The following is a 17053-nucleotide window of genomic DNA, read 5'->3' as shown; positions in this document are numbered from 1 at the left end:
GCAACTGGATAGCTTAACTTCATATTTTGCTTAATGTTTAGGGGTTTCTTTTAACCTTGCAGAGTTGGTTTCACATTTCATGGTAATGAGACTAGCTAGGAGAAAGTGAGGTCTGCAGATGCTGGAGATCAAAGTTGAAACTTTATTGCTGGAACAGCACAGCAGGTCAGGCAGCATCCAGGGAACAGGAGAATTGACGTTTCGGGCATTCGTTGCCTGACCTGCTGTGCTGTTCCAGCAATAAAGTTTCAACTAATGAGACTAGCTATCCTTGCCTACGTGTAAAAGTTGGAAATGTGTTGCTGGAAAAGCGCAGCAGGTCAGGCAGCATCTAGGGAACAGGAGAATCGACGTTTCGGGCATTAGCCCTTCTTCAGGAATGGTAACATGGTGACTTGGACTGCTTCAGTATCTGAAGTGTTGTGAATAGTATTGAATATAATTCAATCAGCATGATTGTCCCCAGTTCTGACATTATGATAGCGACTTGAAGGAGTTGAAAAACTTTTACGTGTAAAAGTTAACAACTGTAAACCTGTTTCTTGAGTCTCCTATCAGTTGTCGATTTGTGTGACAATAGTGATGAATAGTCATGATTTGGAGATGCCGGTATTGGACTGGGGTGTACAAAGTTAAAATTTCACACAACACCAGGTTATAGTCCAACAGGTTTAATTGGAGTACTAGGTTTCAGAGCGATGCTCCTTCATCAGGACAACCACCTGATGAAGGAACAGCGCTCTGAAAGTTGTGCTTCCAATTAAACCTGTTGGACTATAACCTGGTGTTGTGTGATGAATAGTGTAATGCTTCTTGAGTGAGTTGAGCTGTACTAATCTAGGCAAGTGGAAAATATTCTGCCACACTGCTGACTTGCTCCTTGTAAATGGTGGGCATGCTTTGGCAAGTCAAAAAGTAAGTTGCTTGCTGAGGAATTCTCAAACGCTGACCACTTGTATCTGCAGTATTTATATGATCTAATTAAATTTCTAGTTAATGGTAGCCTCTTGAATGTTCATGGTGAGGAATCCAGTAACAATTGAACATTAAAGGGCGATGGTTAGAGTCTCTCTCTTGTTGGAGATGGTCACTGCCTAACACTTGCCATTTGCCAGTCCAACCCTGAATGTTGTCCAGGTTATTTTACATGCAGGGAAGCTTTTTGTCTGAGAGTGATCTCGTGGACAGCAGTCCTAAAGAAACAGGTCAGGTGAAAAATGTTTTCACTGCTAACACAGTGGCAGTACCACATTTCTGAACGAGGACACCTGGGTTCAAGTACCACCTGTTCCAGCAATATGTCATAGCATTCCTGAACAGGTTGATTTAAAAATACCTTCAACACATCTAAGTGTACCTGAAGTAGAAGGTGCATGTGTACTAGTAAGATTGAGTTTAGTGTGGATTAGTAGATTAATGTTAGTGATACCGCATGAATAACACTGCCAAAATTGAAAATATAACAGTATGTTTCAGAAGTAGTAACTAAGTTCCATTTAAGCTTGCGTTTTTAAGCCAAAACAGAAGAGGCCAAGGTGTTCCAGGAAGCCAAAAGCGATTTCTCTCCTTGCAACATGTGGCATAATTGTGAATTATTTATAGTTTGGATATATATCTTGCACACAATATTGTCTCTATTATTTCCATTCCTTGGTTCCAGATGGCTCCTCAGGTTTGTGGAGCTGATCCTATTGTACTTTGCTGGACCAAGAGAGCTGTTAAATGTAGGAACTGCAATTAAAGGAGAGGCATACGAAAATTGAACTGTACGTTTTCTAAATTTCAAATGGTTAGTTCCAGTGCATTTAACACACTTCTCTTTCTGTTGGCAACGATAGAAAGAAAGAAAGAAAGAAATTATGCAGCTGTTTTTAAAGACTGTGCTAGTTAAATATTAAATCCCTTATGTCATTTGAATGATGAGGATTTTACTGTTGTCTCGTCTGCAAGCTGCTTAAAACTTGGACAGAGTGACTGCTGACAACATTGGAAGTGAATTAAAGGTACTCTAAATGGAGAATAAATTACAGGACAAAATAACATTTGTTGACTGATATTGATTGTGAAGCTGTTGTTCAAAAATAGATTTTCTAAACAATTGTGTTTGTTGATTAGCCATATGGTTGCTAAGGGAAAGTTGTTTTAAAGGTCAGATTGAGTGGTTTGTTTTCCTTCTCTCATGGTTTTAGACAGATTGGTGGATTATGCAACATATTATGAACCAGAACATGAACTCTGAAGAGCCCCAATAAATTCAGCTGCAACTGCCTTGAAAATAAACTTTGCTCTCACCTTATTCCTATTCATTTACCCCTGTTACTTTGATTTTTCTTTGCAGCGATCTTGAACCAGAGTGGCTGGATGACGTGCAGACAAATGGTGAGCTTTTCTACCTGGAGCTCAGTGAAGGAGAGGAAGATGTGCTGATGCAAGCTAATTCAACTTCAGCACATCTGATCAATCATGTCAGATTTAGTGAGAAAGAAGCAGAAGTAATTTTGGACCACGCATCAAGGGAGTCTTGCAAACCTGAACACAAACTTAAAAAGCTTGCTAATGTTTTAAAGAAAAAAAAAGTAATACGCACGCATTCTTGCAGCAAAGCCAATGAACAGAGAAGTAGTCACCCTCCAGTACTTCCTTCAATACTAAAGCATCAGACAAATCCCGAAGTTGGTGTTTCAGTTAAATTGTCTTATAAAGATGTGTACGTTTATGTTAATCCAAATAAAATAAGTGACAAATTGCTGAACAAAGGGACCAAGCTTCTGGAGGCCTTTGTCGGGATTATTAACCAACCTTCACGAAGAAAACCAGTGGCAGGAAAGCATTCTGATAGATCGGCAGACACAAAAATAACAACAGAAGAGCGACTTGTTGTACACAGTTTGGCCGAAGGCAGTGCTGCTATGAAAAATGGCCAAATATTCATTGGTAAGTGTGGAAATATTTATTTATGCAAGTAAGATATTCTTAGGAAAACAAAATACTGCGAATGCTGTAAATCTGAAATAAAAGCAGAAAATGATGGAGAAACCAAGGTTTGGCAGCATCTGTGGAGAAAGAAACAGTTAGCATTTCAAGTCTATTATGTCTGTTCTGAAGTGCTTATGGATGAATACATTGTAGTACTGGGTACACTGTAGGTATTGGGAACATTGCTGAAGAATAATTTGATGGTCCCTGGAATTTGGCTATGTATTTGGAAGTAGTTTGGGTTGTACAGGTTTATGAACATGGATTCCAGACCATCTGGAATTTTACGAGTTTCAGGTAGTCTTTTATTCTGTAAATGTTCCATATTTTGTGTTAAGACTTTCACTCTGTCAAAGTAGATTCATTACTTGTTTTTATCTACGTCAGCATTGGTTCAAGCCATCATCTGAGTCCCAAAGTTCCGGGTTCAAGTGACACTTCGGGTTGCAAGTGTTTGGTTTTGATTGTTTTGTTTCTTCTTTTTCTCCAATTTTACATAACAGAAAGCTCCAATTGCACGATGGATCCTAAATTAAATAGCAAAGACCATTGGCAGACTAGGTCAACGTGGCATAGAAGCTGTTGCTAAGATAGCTCCTCATCCAGTAAAGCCCCTCTGAATTGCTTCCAATGCATTTACATCCCTCCTTTAATGAGGAGACCAGTACTCCAGATGTAGTCTCACCAGTGTCCTGTACAATTGAAGCACTTTTGTATTCAGTTCCTCTCAGAATAAACAATAACATTAGCTTTCTAAATCACTCATTGCAGTTGTACACTTATGATTTCATCCATTTGGACATTGAGGTCTCTCTGCATCTCGGAGCTCTGTGATCTCTTACCATTAGGTCATTTTTTAAAAAATTCCTGCCAAAACAAACAATTTCATATTTTTCTGCAATATACTCCATTTACCAGATCTTTGCCCACTCATTTACCCTTCCATATTCCATTATTGCTCCCTTTGTCTTCTTCAGAACTTGCTTTCCTATTTGTTTTTAAATTGCCTGATAATTAAACAACTATACCTTCAATTCCTTCGTACAATTTATATAAATGACTTGGAAAAAGTTAAGGCCCCAGCGGCACACAAGTAATTACAGAAAATGACCTATTCATGCGTACTGTCTGCTTTCTGTTAGCTAGTCAATCTTCTATCCATTCCAAGATGTTACTCACTACAGCAAGGGTCTTGATTGTGGCACCTTTATCAGATGCCTTCTGGAAATCTAAGTGTCGTACATCCACCAGTTCCCCTTTATCCACAGCACAAGTTACTACGAAGAGTGCCAATAAATTGGTTAAATGCGATTATTCTTTCACAAAATCATGCAAATGTTCTACCCTAGTAACTTTACTAATGCCTTCTAACATTCTGTCTTGCTTTTAAATAAGAGTTAGATTATCTATTTTTCAATCAAAAGCAACCTTGGAAAATTAACACCAATGCATCAACTACCTCACTAGCCACTTCTTTTAAGACCCAAGGATAGAGTTCATCAGAACCTGTCATTGTACAGATCCATCAATTTGCTCAGGTACACTTTCCGAATGATTGTAATTTTCTTGAATTCTTTGAGATTCCTTTTCTTGAATTTAAATATATCACAATAACCATGTATTATAATCTCAACATTGCTGCCAGTCTCCAACATAGCTCAGCCCCAATGCTGCTGAAGCTTTTGTTATTTCCAGACATCAATATTTCATTATCTTGCTAATGATATAAAACTCTGTTGCTTGTATCCAATCTGGCTCATCCATTGCTGCTGTGCACCCTTACTAGGTAAGTTCATGTTCAATGTCCCCTTTTTTAAAGTAACCATCCCTGTGTTGAAATTTCTCCATGGGTCATCCCATTCTTTTTTCTGGAACTTCTTATAACTCTAACCAGAATATGTCTTTCCTTTATCTCTTGTCTTTCATATATTCCCCACTTACTTTGTCCATCAATGTGCCTTCATTGTCCAGACACTAAGATCTAGAATTCCTTCCCTCAATCCATATACTAATCTGTTGTTAAAACCATCCCTTTAACTAATCTTTTTATCTGCTGTTTTACTGCTTCTTTGGTGCGTTGTCAATTTTTGGCTGAGTAAGCTTCTCTGAATTCCCAGGACATATTATTTTGTTATAGGCACTGTATAAGTGCAATTGCTATATGCAAGGAGGCTTATACATGAAAGCACAAACATAGATTTGATGGAGGAAATGACTTTCTATTGTGTAATATTTTTTGTTTCTGTGATTGAAATTCTGGAAATGCTTAATACCTTTGGTCTGGATTTTGCAGTTAGGTGTATAGTGATGGCAATTACTATTGGCACAGAATAAATCTATCCGAGGACCGAACACCATCCTGATTGTGAATTACATAAAAATTGTCCCATAATACTACTTTGAAGGAGAGCTGGGGAGATAAAGGTTAACAGGTCAACATGTCAATGCTGCAGGAGGCCTTCAGTATCATGGTTACCAAGCAGCAGGAGATTTTCTTTTTGTTTTTGAATTCAGACTGTTTGTTTGTCTTGAACCATCTGGTTCTGTGAATAAATTTGAATAGATTTTCTAATTACTGCATGTTGCTTTTAAACAAGTTGTCAATATTAGCAATATATAGTTGTTTAAAGAACATCTGTGAAATATGGTGTATTACGTTGCAATTTCTGTCTATTTTAAACTTTTAAGCTGTGACTGACTTCTGAAATTGACACATCTACATTTTACAATGAAAATAATCCAGTAATGACTTATGATTTGAATAAAAGCAACTGCTTGGAATAGTTGGCCATTTCACTTCCAACCAAAATATGCTATGAGACTGCACAAAAAATAATCAAATTGGCTGTGACCAAAGATGACAAGATCATTTAACACTGGACATCTTGAAGGTAGAAAGGAGGGGCAATGTCCAGTTTTGGTAGAGGACCAACAGCTCGTCAGAAGACAGTGGAGCCAGATGGGCAAGGAGGTCATTTGTCTGCCCATTCGGCCAACCTGCATTATCCTCGTGGTTCACTATACTACCAAGTTCTAATGCATTCACAAACTTTGAAATTGTGCCACTACATTAAAGTTTATGTCATTAATATATTGGGTAGGTGATGATCTAATGGTATTGTGCCAGACTATTAATCCAAGATAATGTTCTTGGGACCTGGGTTTGAATCGAGAGTGTGGTGCTGGAAAAACACAGCAGGCCAGACAGCCTCCGAGGAGCAGGAGAATCGACATCAGGAATGAGGTTTGTGAGCTTGGGGGATGAGAGGTAAATGGGGGGGTGGGGGAAGGGAACAGTAGCTGGGAAGAGGTAGATGAAGGTGGGGGGAGCGGTGATAGGTCGGAGAGAAGAGTGGAGCGGATAAGTGAGAAGGAAGATGGGCAGGTCATGAGGGCAGTGCTGAGTTGGAGGCTTGGGACTGGGATTAGGCGGGGGGAGGGGAAATGAGGAAACTGGTGAAATCCACTTGAACCCGTTTTGTTGTGGGGTCCCAGGGCGGAAGATGAGGCATTCTTCCTCCAGGCATTGGGTAGTTAGACGTTTTCTGGATTTGAACCCTGTCATGGCAGATGGTTCATTTGAATTCACTAATATTCTGGAAACAAGACTCTAATGATGACCCTGCAATCATTGCTGATTGTCAGGAAAAACTCGAATGCCATCCTTATTTGGTCTGGCCTACGTGTGACTCCAGCCCCACAGAAATGTGGTTGATTCTTAACTGCCCTCTGGGCCTTTGGGAATGGACAATAAATACTGGTCTAGCTACTGAGGCCCATGTCCCACGAATGAATAAAGAAAAAAACTGTGCAGTAAAATGTTTTAATTAATATTTAAATTTCAACGCAACTACTATATCATGCAAATTTGCAGTAATATTGGGTTTTGCATTAGACATTACAAGCCAAAATAACTAACATGTTGTTTTAATTTTGTTACATTTTTTAAAAAAAGTCATGTTGCCAGTTGTGGATCAGTTGGTGCCAATAGTGCTTCTGATTGAGGAAGTTATGGGTTCAAGTCCCACTCTAGCACTTCTGCACAAAACTCTATAACACTAAAACTTAATTGTCAAAGGTGCACTATTTCTTTAATCCCAGGTCTAGTCTACTCTTTTAGAAACCTGCGAGGAAGCGGGGTAAGCGTGCCGGCCTGCTAGTAAGACTGAGACTACACAGTTTCAAGACCTTCCTTCCTAGCTTACTCCTAGCAAATGTACGATCCCTAGAGAATAAGGTGGATGATCTCCGATCACAGCTCAGCTTCCAGTGTGAACTACGGGACTGTTGCGCATTCTGCTTCACAGAAATCTGGCTCAACCCATCCATTCCCGACTGCGCACTTCAGGCTTTTTCTATGCATAGTCTGGACCGCACAGCATTCTCAAGTAAGGCAAAAGGTAGAGGGGTTTGCTTTTTAATCAACGACTTGTGGTGCATGGGCATTGCAACTCTGGGTAGTAATTGCTCCCCAAACCTTGAATTCCTCACCATCAAATGCCTCCCCTTCTACCTACCATGGGAATTTACCGCTGCTTTACTAACTGATGTGTACATACTGCCACAAGCAAAAATTGATGAAGCTCGGGATTGCTGTACTCCACCACAAACATCTCGAGGCCTTGTTAATTGTAACTGGCGACTTCAGTCAAGCCAATCTAAGGAAGGTGTTGCCCAAGTACAACCAGAACATTACCTGCCCCACCAGGGGCCTGAACATTCTAGCCCACTGCTACACCATGTGAAAGATACCTACCATTACATCCCCCGCCCTCATTTTGGAAACTCTGACCACAATGCTGTGTTTCTTCTCTTGGTTTACAAGCAAAAGCTCAAGCAGGAGACCTCCTTGCGGATACAGGTCCAGTGCTGGTCAGAGGAGGCAGAGGATCAACTCCAGTGCTGTCTGGAATTGGTTGATCGGGCCATGTTCAAACCGTCCTCAGGTATCTTGGACGAGTACGCCACCAATGTCACAGACTTTATCAGCAAGTGTGTGGAGGACTGCATACCGAGGAAATCAATCCGGGTATTCCCCAACAGGAAACCCTGGATGAATCAGGACATACAGAAATTGCTAAAAACCAGGTGTGAGGTCTTCAGATCAGGAGACCAACTCAAATATCAAGAATCCAAGTATGACTTTCACAGAACTATTAAGACCGCCGAGGACCAGCCAGACACAGTGCAAGATAGCAGATGATGGCACATCCCTCCCGGATCGTCTTAACAGCAGAATTTCGTCTGAGCAGAATTTTGGTTGAGAGGTAACACTTATTCTGACGAGCCTATCCCAACAGTCACTGCATCAGAGGTCAGATCAGTTTTCCTTAGTGTGAATGCAAGCAAAGTGATGAGACTAGACAGTACCAGGCCATGCACTCAAAGCATGCGCAGATCAACTGGCAGAGGTCTTCTTGGACATCTGCAACCTCTCCCTGCAGCAGGCCACTGTCCCTGCCTGTTTCAAGAGGGCCAACATCATTCCTGTGCCTAAGAAGACTCATGCAGCATGTCTCAATGCCTACTGCTCAGTGGCCCTAACTTCGGTGGTTGTGAAGTGTTTTGAAAGGATGGTCATGGCATTAATCTACTCCAGCCTCCCCACTACTCTTGACCCATTCCAATTTGCCTATTAGACCAACAGATCCACATCAGATGCTATATCACTTGCCCTTCACTCCTCCCTCGAATATCTTGACACCAAGAACAGCTACGTAAGAATCCTACTCATTGACTACAGTTCAGCCTTCAATACTATTATCCCCTCGAGATTGATTACTGACTAAGCCCCACTCTCTGCAACTGGATCCTCCATTTCCTGACCCACAGGCCACAATCAGTGAAGATTGGGGACAATATTTCATCCTCACTAACACTCAACACTGGAGCCCCCCAGGGTGCGTACTCAGCCCCCCCCATTCTAATCACTGCATACCCATGACTGCGTCACCAAATACCAGACTAATGCCGTTTACAAGTTCGCTGATGACACCACCATAGTTGGTCGGGTCTCAGATGGCAACGAAACAGACTACAGACAGAAGGTGGAAGACCTGGAAAAATGGTGCTCTGAGCACAACCGAGCTCTCAATGCTGGCAACACCAGGGAACTCATTACTGACTGACAGCAGGATGTTATTCATGCCCCCCTACACATTAACAGCACAAAGGTGGAATGAGTGGAGGGTGTCAAGCTCCTGGGAGTAGTGATCAACAACAAGCTTTCTTGGTCTGTTGATGTGGACGCAATGGTTACAAAGGCCCAACAACATTTCTTCCTCAGGCAGATGAGGAAATTTGGCAGGACGGTGAATACCCTTGCCAACTTTTATAGGTGCACCATTGAGAGCATTCTGTCTGGATTATCACTATCTGGTGTGGTAACTGTGCCATTCAAGATCGGAGACAGAGAATGGTGAACTCGGCCTGGACAATCACAAAGGACAACCTCCCATCCATAGAATCTGTCTACCATGTCCACTGTCAAGGAAAGGCCACCAGCATTCTCAAAAATCCATTCCACCCTGGCAGTGCTTTTCTACAATTTCTAACATTGGGGAGAAGGTACAGAAGCCTGAGTACATACACCAGCCAGTTTAGAAACCGTTTCTACCCTACTGTTGTTAGATTTCTGAATGGACTTACAAACTCTTAGCATTCGCCTGTACATGTATTTTTGTTTTTCCCGCTGTTTATCTATTATTTGTTTATCTGTGCTGTTTAACTCTGTGATCTGCCTGTATTGCTCTCAAGAAAAAGCTTTTCACTGTACCTCGGTACACGTGACCATAAATTCAATTCAAATTCGAATTTAGGTAGGAGTAAAGGATCTTGTGGTACTATTCTGAGGAATAGTAATGTAGTTATCAGTAAAGTCTTGATAAATACTTATTTCTTAATCATCATCACACAATACAAATTGTCCATCTTTTATTACATTATTCCTTATCGGAGCTTGCTGCCTGCAAATTAACTGAAGTTTTTCCTATATTACAACAGAGACTACACTTCAGTGCCTGTAAATCATTGGAGAACATGAAAGACACTGTAAATTTAAGTCAGTTTGATACTTAGCAGGTTTGTGTTTTTGCACATAGAAGGAAAGAAAAATCATCCTGCTTCTGGTACAATTAAATTTTCAATTGATGCACTAGTCAATGTGTTTATTAAGAGAAAATTAAACTTCTTGAAAGAATGTTTAATTTGAAATCTTGCAGATATTAAAATTTCTACAAAGTACAGGCTAATCAAGTTAATGACTGCCTGAAAGTTTTACATACCATTCAATACTCCTTTAACCTTAGTTTCTGCATCAGCAAAAACAACATAAGATAATATCTTTCTACCTAGTTCTACAATCTTAACAATTAAATTTTAAAAGTCTACATCTTCACACACACTCAGGCTAGCGTAAATGAATTTTGCAGCATCTGTTTCTCTGAGACCATAGAAAATAGATGCAGGAGTAGGCCATTCAGCCTTTTGAGCCTGCACCACCAATTCAATATGATCAAAGCTGATCATGCAATTTCAGTATCCCACTCTGGCTTTCTTTCCCATCGCTTGATGCCTTTAACCCCAAAGGCCTTGTCCAGCTCCTTCTTCCATATAGAGGTAGTTCTGGGATAACACACATTTTGGCAATGCCATTTGGCTAAATAACATGGCTGAAGAATTAGAATATAGTATTTTCGAGAACGCTTACCTCCATTGGCAATAGTGTGATTCCAGCACGGATCGGTTCACATGCTTCATTCTGCGCATGTGCCAGAATCTCCATGCCATTCTGTACCTGCGCCAATGTCGGTGCCGTCCTGTGCATGTGTGACGCCACTGCCCATCTTTGTGCCATTCTGCTCATATGCCAATGTCTCTGCACCGTTCTTCACATGCATGATCTCAGCACTGGTCTCCGTGTCATTCTGCGCATGTGCTGAAGTCAGCTGCCGACAGAGCAGCTTTCTGTGAGAGGTTCTGTAAAGAGAGCAGCTTTCTTACATTTTTTAAATGTACTGTGATAAATTTACTATTGTTTCGTTAATAAATATGATTTCGACCTTTATTCAGCTTGTGCTATACTTTGCGTTAGACGTTTGGGTGATTTTTGAGCAATCGTGAATGACATTTTTTTGCTGGTCTGCCCCAACCCCACTTTTTCTATAGGCCCCATTATTTCTATTAAGAAATTTTCTATTAAGTGAGGTTTGCTGGAATGCAAGTATGGTGCTATAGGGAAACTACCTGTATCTAACGAACTAGCTGCAACAGCTTTCTGTGTTAGAGAATTCCACTAGTTCACAACTCTCTGAAGAAATTCTTCCCTATCTCTTGTCCTAAATGGCTTAGTCATTCTTCAACTGTGACCCCTAGTTCTGGACTTTCCCAACATCAGGAACATTCTTCCCACATCTAACCTGCCGTGTCCTGTCAGGATTTTATATATCTATGAGATCCCCCTCATTCTTCCAAATTCAGGTGAGTGGAGGCCCAGTCAATCTGGTCGTTCTTCATATGTCAACCCTGCCATCTGGGGAATCAGTCTGGTGAACCTTTGCTGGACTCCCTCAATAACAAGAATGTCCTTTCAGACTAGGAGTTCAAAACTGCACTCAGTACTCCAGGTGTGACCTCACCAAGGCCCTGAATAACTGGAAGAAGGTATCCTTACTCCTGTACTCAAATCCTCCACTATGAGGCTGTTCATGCCATTAGTTTTCCTCACTGCCTGTGTACTTGCATGCTAATCTTCAGCAACTGTTCCACCATGACACTCTGGTCTTGTTGCACTTCACCTTTTCCTAACCTTTGATGTAAGTAAATACCTTAAGCAATGATTTGGAGACACCGGTGTTGGACTGGGGTGTACAAAGTTAAAAATCACACAACACCAGGTTATAGTCCCAAAAGGTTTGTTTGGAAGCACTAGCTTTTGGAGCGCTGCTCCTTCATCACATGATTGTTGAAGGAGCAGCGCTCCGAAAGCTAGCAATTCCAAATAAACCTGTTGGACTATAACCTAGTGTTGTGATTTTTAACTTTGTATACCTTAAGCAAACAACTGTCCCCTTTTATTGGACTATCAGTGTTACATTCTGAAATTTATTGGCTTCTGCCAAATCGATTATGTAATAAAAATTGAGAAAGTTTCTTTATAACTGAACAGTTAAAATAATTCTGATTTCATCGAACCTGAAATCTGGACAATTAGCTTGACAAAATGGATTCCAGAGGGTCATATCACTTATTTTGTAGTTTCTGTACAGAGCAGGCTGAACTAAAGTCTGCACTTGTATCTGGAAAATTATTAATATACAATCCATCTTGATCAGATATTGTTACCTACCCCCTTTCCATTCCAGTGGAAGAGCTTTAAGTGGTAGTGGTTGATAGACTTGCTGGCCTATGAAGATGAGATTTCAAAATAAAAGCATCCAACAGCCTGCTCATGGCTGGAATGTTGATGGGATAGCAGAAACCTTCCATGTGCAACAATTACATTTGTCATCAGGTCATTGGGTGGGCAGTGGAAGACATTAATTATGTTGTCTCATTACAGAAACTGGCTTGAAATAGCAAATTTTATTCTCCGAACAGCCAGAGAGAATTGACTGGGATTGCAGAAATACCAGATATCTGTTCATATTAATGCAATATTAATGCTCTATACGTAGTTCCTACTGTTTTGATCTGGGGTGTTGGCTTTTCAATTATTTTGGTGCTTTGGAAGCTGATCACTGAAAAAGCATCACTCTTTTATCACTTCCTTCAGTGCAGCAACAGATTGTTAATTCAAATCAACAAATTTCCTTTTACATTATTCATGGACAGGTCCAAGTCTCGAATGCAACATCTTATATTTAATACATGATTTTAATCACTGAGTGAATCCAAACAGTTATTGTCATGTATATAATTTAGTTACTGGCAGTCATTGATACCCACCAAAACTTTCAAACAAAATAGAAAGAAATTATATTTAATTTTAGATTTCATAAATAGACTCATAGAGTACAAGAACAGGGAAGTTATGATGGACTTGTGTAAGACACTGATTAGGCTGTAGATGGAGTATTATGTACAGTTTGGGCACCACATAAGAGGAAAGATGTGAATGCATTGACAAGTGCAAAATGAGTTTATAGGAATGGTTCAAGTGATGAGCCATTTCAGTTAGGAGAAAACATCCGAGAAATTGGGACTGTTTTACTTGGAGTCAAGAAGCTAAGAGGAGATTTGATAGAAAATGTCAAAATCATGAGGGGTCTGGACAAGTTGGAAACAGAGAAACATTTTCCATTTATAAATAGATTGAGAACCAAAAGAGAGGGTTTTAAAGTGTTTTGCAAAAGAAGCAGATGTGAAGTGAGAAGAATCTTTTCACACAATGAATAGAAATGTGGTGGAGGCAGGTTTAAATGAGGTATTGAAGAGGACATTGGATAATTATTTAAATAGAAATAATGCAAAGGATACAGGGAAAAAGCAGGAAACTAAGTTAATATGCACAGAGAGCCAGCGCAGGAATGCACTTTAGAAGAAACCGAAACATCACCATATTTTAGAAAATACGAAACTGAACATTGATTGAAGGAGAATTATTAGCTAAAGCATAGAAGACTTCCCAAAATCATCATGGGATCTTCTGCATCCACCCAGCCACATAAGACATGCCTCAACTGAAGCAGAATGATTTGAACACTGCCTTCCTCAGTACAGTACTAAAGTGTCAGTCTTGATTTTTGTGCTTAAGTCCTGAAATGGGATTTGAATACACACGTCATGACTCGTGAGAATACTACCAACTGAGCCATGGCTGGCACTGACTTTGTAGCACATTGCTTTCTACCGTCTTATCTCTACTCTTTTATTTTCTCATTTCCAAGCCATTTTGCTTTTCATTGTGCCTTCATATTCTTATTTATGTTCTAGTGTTAATGCTCTGGTATTTTTTAGCCAACTGATTAAGGATCTGTGAGGACCTTGCCAATTTTTGTCAAAACACTTCAAAGAATTCTGCAATGGTGTGGAAGAATAGTTTTACTTCTGGTATTATTTATGGAGATGAAATTACTTTGAAGCCTGTATTGTTGGGGCATTCCTAACAAAAGTGAAACTAAGTTTTAGTTTTTTGGAAAGAGGTGAAACCATGTATTTCTGGCTATGACATCATTTCTGAGAAATAAATTTGTGCATTGATTTGCTGGATGTCAAACTGATTGTGAGATCCAATTTCAACTTGTTAGGGTTAGAACAAGCAAGATTTTTAAAATGGCAGCTTTTTATTTTTCAACAGAAGGTATTGAGCTTCATAATTGGAACAGCAATGTGCAAACCAGAACAAAATATGCAGTTGATTTTCAATAGAGAGAGAATAGGATAGTGCGTTTAAAGCTGAGAGTGTTAAGATGAAAAGTCATGGCATTGTTCTGCATTGAGAGGAATAACCCAGTACGGATGAGGTAACTTTTACCAGACTGTTTCGTTCAAGTATAGGCAGAGTAACTGGAGGAAAGAATGACGTCTCTCTTTTGACTCCCAAAACAACAGCTACATCATATTCTATAGTATCTAATGTCCTGTTTAATGCCTTCCCCAACATTATCATTATAGTTTGGAATCTGTGTACAACCCCCACTATCATTTCCTGTCCCTTGCTGTTTCTAAGCTCTATCCAGGAGGATAGCCTAGGAACCCTCCAACCACAAGGGATGAACTCGGATTTCACCAGTTTCCTCATTTCCCCTCCCCCCACCTTGTCCCAGTCAAATCCATCGAATTCAGCACCGCCTTCCTAACCTGCAATCTTCTTCCCGACCTCTCCGCCCCCACCCCAGTCTGACCTATCACCCTCACCTTGACCTCTTTCCACCTATCACATTTCCGACGCCCCTCCCCCAAGTCCCTCCTCCCTACCTTTTATCTTAGCCTGCTGGACAAACTTTCCTCATTCCTGAAGAAGGGCTTATGCCCGAAACGTCGATTCTCCTGTTCCCTGGATGCTGCCTGACCTGCTGCGCTTTTCCAGCAACACATTTTCAGCTCTAAGCTCTATCCATATAGGTTCCACTTCTTTGGAGCTAATGTCCTTCCTCATATTTGCGGTAATGTCCTCTTTAGCCAACAATGCTACGTCATCTGCTTTTCATCTTTCTCTGTATTTCCTAAAGACTGAATAATCTTGGATATTTAGTTTGCACCCCTGGTCACTCTACAGCCATGTCACGTAATCCTAACTATATCCTATCTGTTTATAACTATTTGTGCAACTAATTCATTGACTTCATCATAAATGATTCACGCATTAAGATTGGCTTGTCTTTTGACATTCTTAGTCCTGTTTGCATTATTTTGCCCTGTGGCCGTGTTTGATTCTTGTCCTTGAATTCTCTGTGTGTCATATTTTTCTTATCTCCATTCTGTCATTTGTTTTTGCCCTTGATTCTGTACATAGGTTTCTACTTCCCTACCTGTACATAGGTTTCTACTTCACTTTAGTTTAAACCCTCACTAAATACACTAGCAGAAACTCCCCCAATCACATTAATTCCTGTCCCAGTGTCCCAGGAATCTGAAACCCTCCCCGTTGTACTATCTGTCCAACCACGTAATCATCTGATATATCCTGCTATTGCAACTCTAGTTAGCACATGTCATTGGTACGAACCTGATATTACTACCTTTTTGAGGTCCATTTCCGGTTCTCTGGCAACTCCCTCGGTCCATGTGAATTCACATGCCTCTAGAATACCTGAGGTCTCCCCACTTGAATTTTCTTTTTAAGTTAATGCTAAACCTGTTCAGGACTAATGCTTCCAACAGGGTTAATAATGTCCCAGCATGTTCCTTTATCATTGCAGAAGTCAGGACCAAGTCCTCAGCATATTGAATCAGGAGGTTCCCTCCTCCTCTTTTTATCTGCTCCCATATTAGCATCATAGCCTGGTGAAATATAGCTGGGTTATTGAGGAACTCTTGAGGCAAACAGTTCCACCAGTATTGGTGCTGTCTGCCATAAAGCCAAACTAGTCTTGAGATTCCATAACCCGGAGTATGGCCAAACATCAGCTAGCAATTTCCAGGACACTATACCCAATGTTCCGGACATAAGTCATTAAATATCATGGTACAATTAGAAGTAATAGAATGCTCCTTTGGGGTCACCTCCTTCAAAGTTGTATAATCTGGTGAACTCATAGGACCGGTCCAACTTCCTTACTGGTCACATGAACGAGTTAGCTTCTTAAATTACTCATTGTGCCAGTGATTCTTTTACTACTTCCCCTACTGACTCCAGTGCCTCCCTACATAATAGGTATTGGCTGTTTAATCCATGGAGGAGACCTGCACCTCCAAAGAGGACATATTAATTCTGCTGCAATCCAATCTATGGGTTGTTGATGCCTTTGGCACTGTTTCCATTATTATTTGCTGTTTTGTATACATATTCCAATGATATTTATTGTCTGGCTGAGCTGGATACTGGGATATTTGCCTTTCCCCAAGGATAAAGGCGACATAGTCAATAATGCGGTCTAAATCAATACATGAGCCAGGTTAATCTGATTTAACTGGTTTAGCCTCTGAACCAAACCAAGTTACCAAGAGTGGTGCTCTCGGTACTTCTTGGATTCTGATGACTTTAAAATCCAAGGTGAATGACAATGGCAATATGGAGAAGGAATCTTCCCAAACGTTTTCAGGGTGTCTATATTCCCCAGCTTTCTTATTTAAATCTCCACAGTCAATTTTGCCTGGTTGCTGTTGTGTGGCAACAGGCATCACCTTGCAGCAAGTTTCTCTTGACTACTAATTGTTGCTTAGACAGACAATAAAGGAACAAGAATACTTTGTTGGTTCGACCTTTTTCTTTCCCTTCCACCAAGCCTGCTGAGCCTCCAGCAAGTCTTCCAATCACAGCTGCCCTTTTTCGCCTGTTCTACCAACCCCTGTGTTTCGCATACACTTACTGTATCGACCTTTCTTGATCCCATGCTTCTTCAAGATGTGACCCGTACACCAGCATTTTGCCATGTACTTCTTTGCGTGAACTGAATTATGCAATCCCTTGCCCCTG

The 17053-nt window shown here is 40.5% G+C and overlaps 1 protein-coding gene across 4 annotated transcripts in view; it reads left to right on the top strand.

The window, feature by feature from the left end:
• The window catches only part of intu (inturned planar cell polarity protein), a 118040-nt gene that overhangs the window by 24870 nt on the left and 76117 nt on the right, over positions 1-17053 (top strand). For all 4 annotated transcript variants that reach the window (XM_043674187.2, XM_043674188.2, XM_043674186.2 and 1 more), the window contains exon 2: positions 2339-2934. In XM_043674187.2, the coding sequence (XP_043530122.1) occupies positions 2339-2934 (596 nt within the window). The remainder of the gene's footprint in view (positions 1-2338; positions 2935-17053) is intronic.

This window comes from Chiloscyllium plagiosum, unplaced genomic scaffold (genome assembly GCF_037043375.1).
Source record: "Chiloscyllium plagiosum isolate Xiang-an unplaced genomic scaffold, Cpla_swu_hap1 HiC_scaffold_36, whole genome shotgun sequence".
NCBI lineage: Eukaryota > Metazoa > Chordata > Chondrichthyes > Orectolobiformes > Hemiscylliidae > Chiloscyllium > Chiloscyllium plagiosum.
The sequence above is the reverse complement of the archived record's forward strand: the minus strand, read 5'-3'. Positions and strand labels throughout refer to the sequence as shown.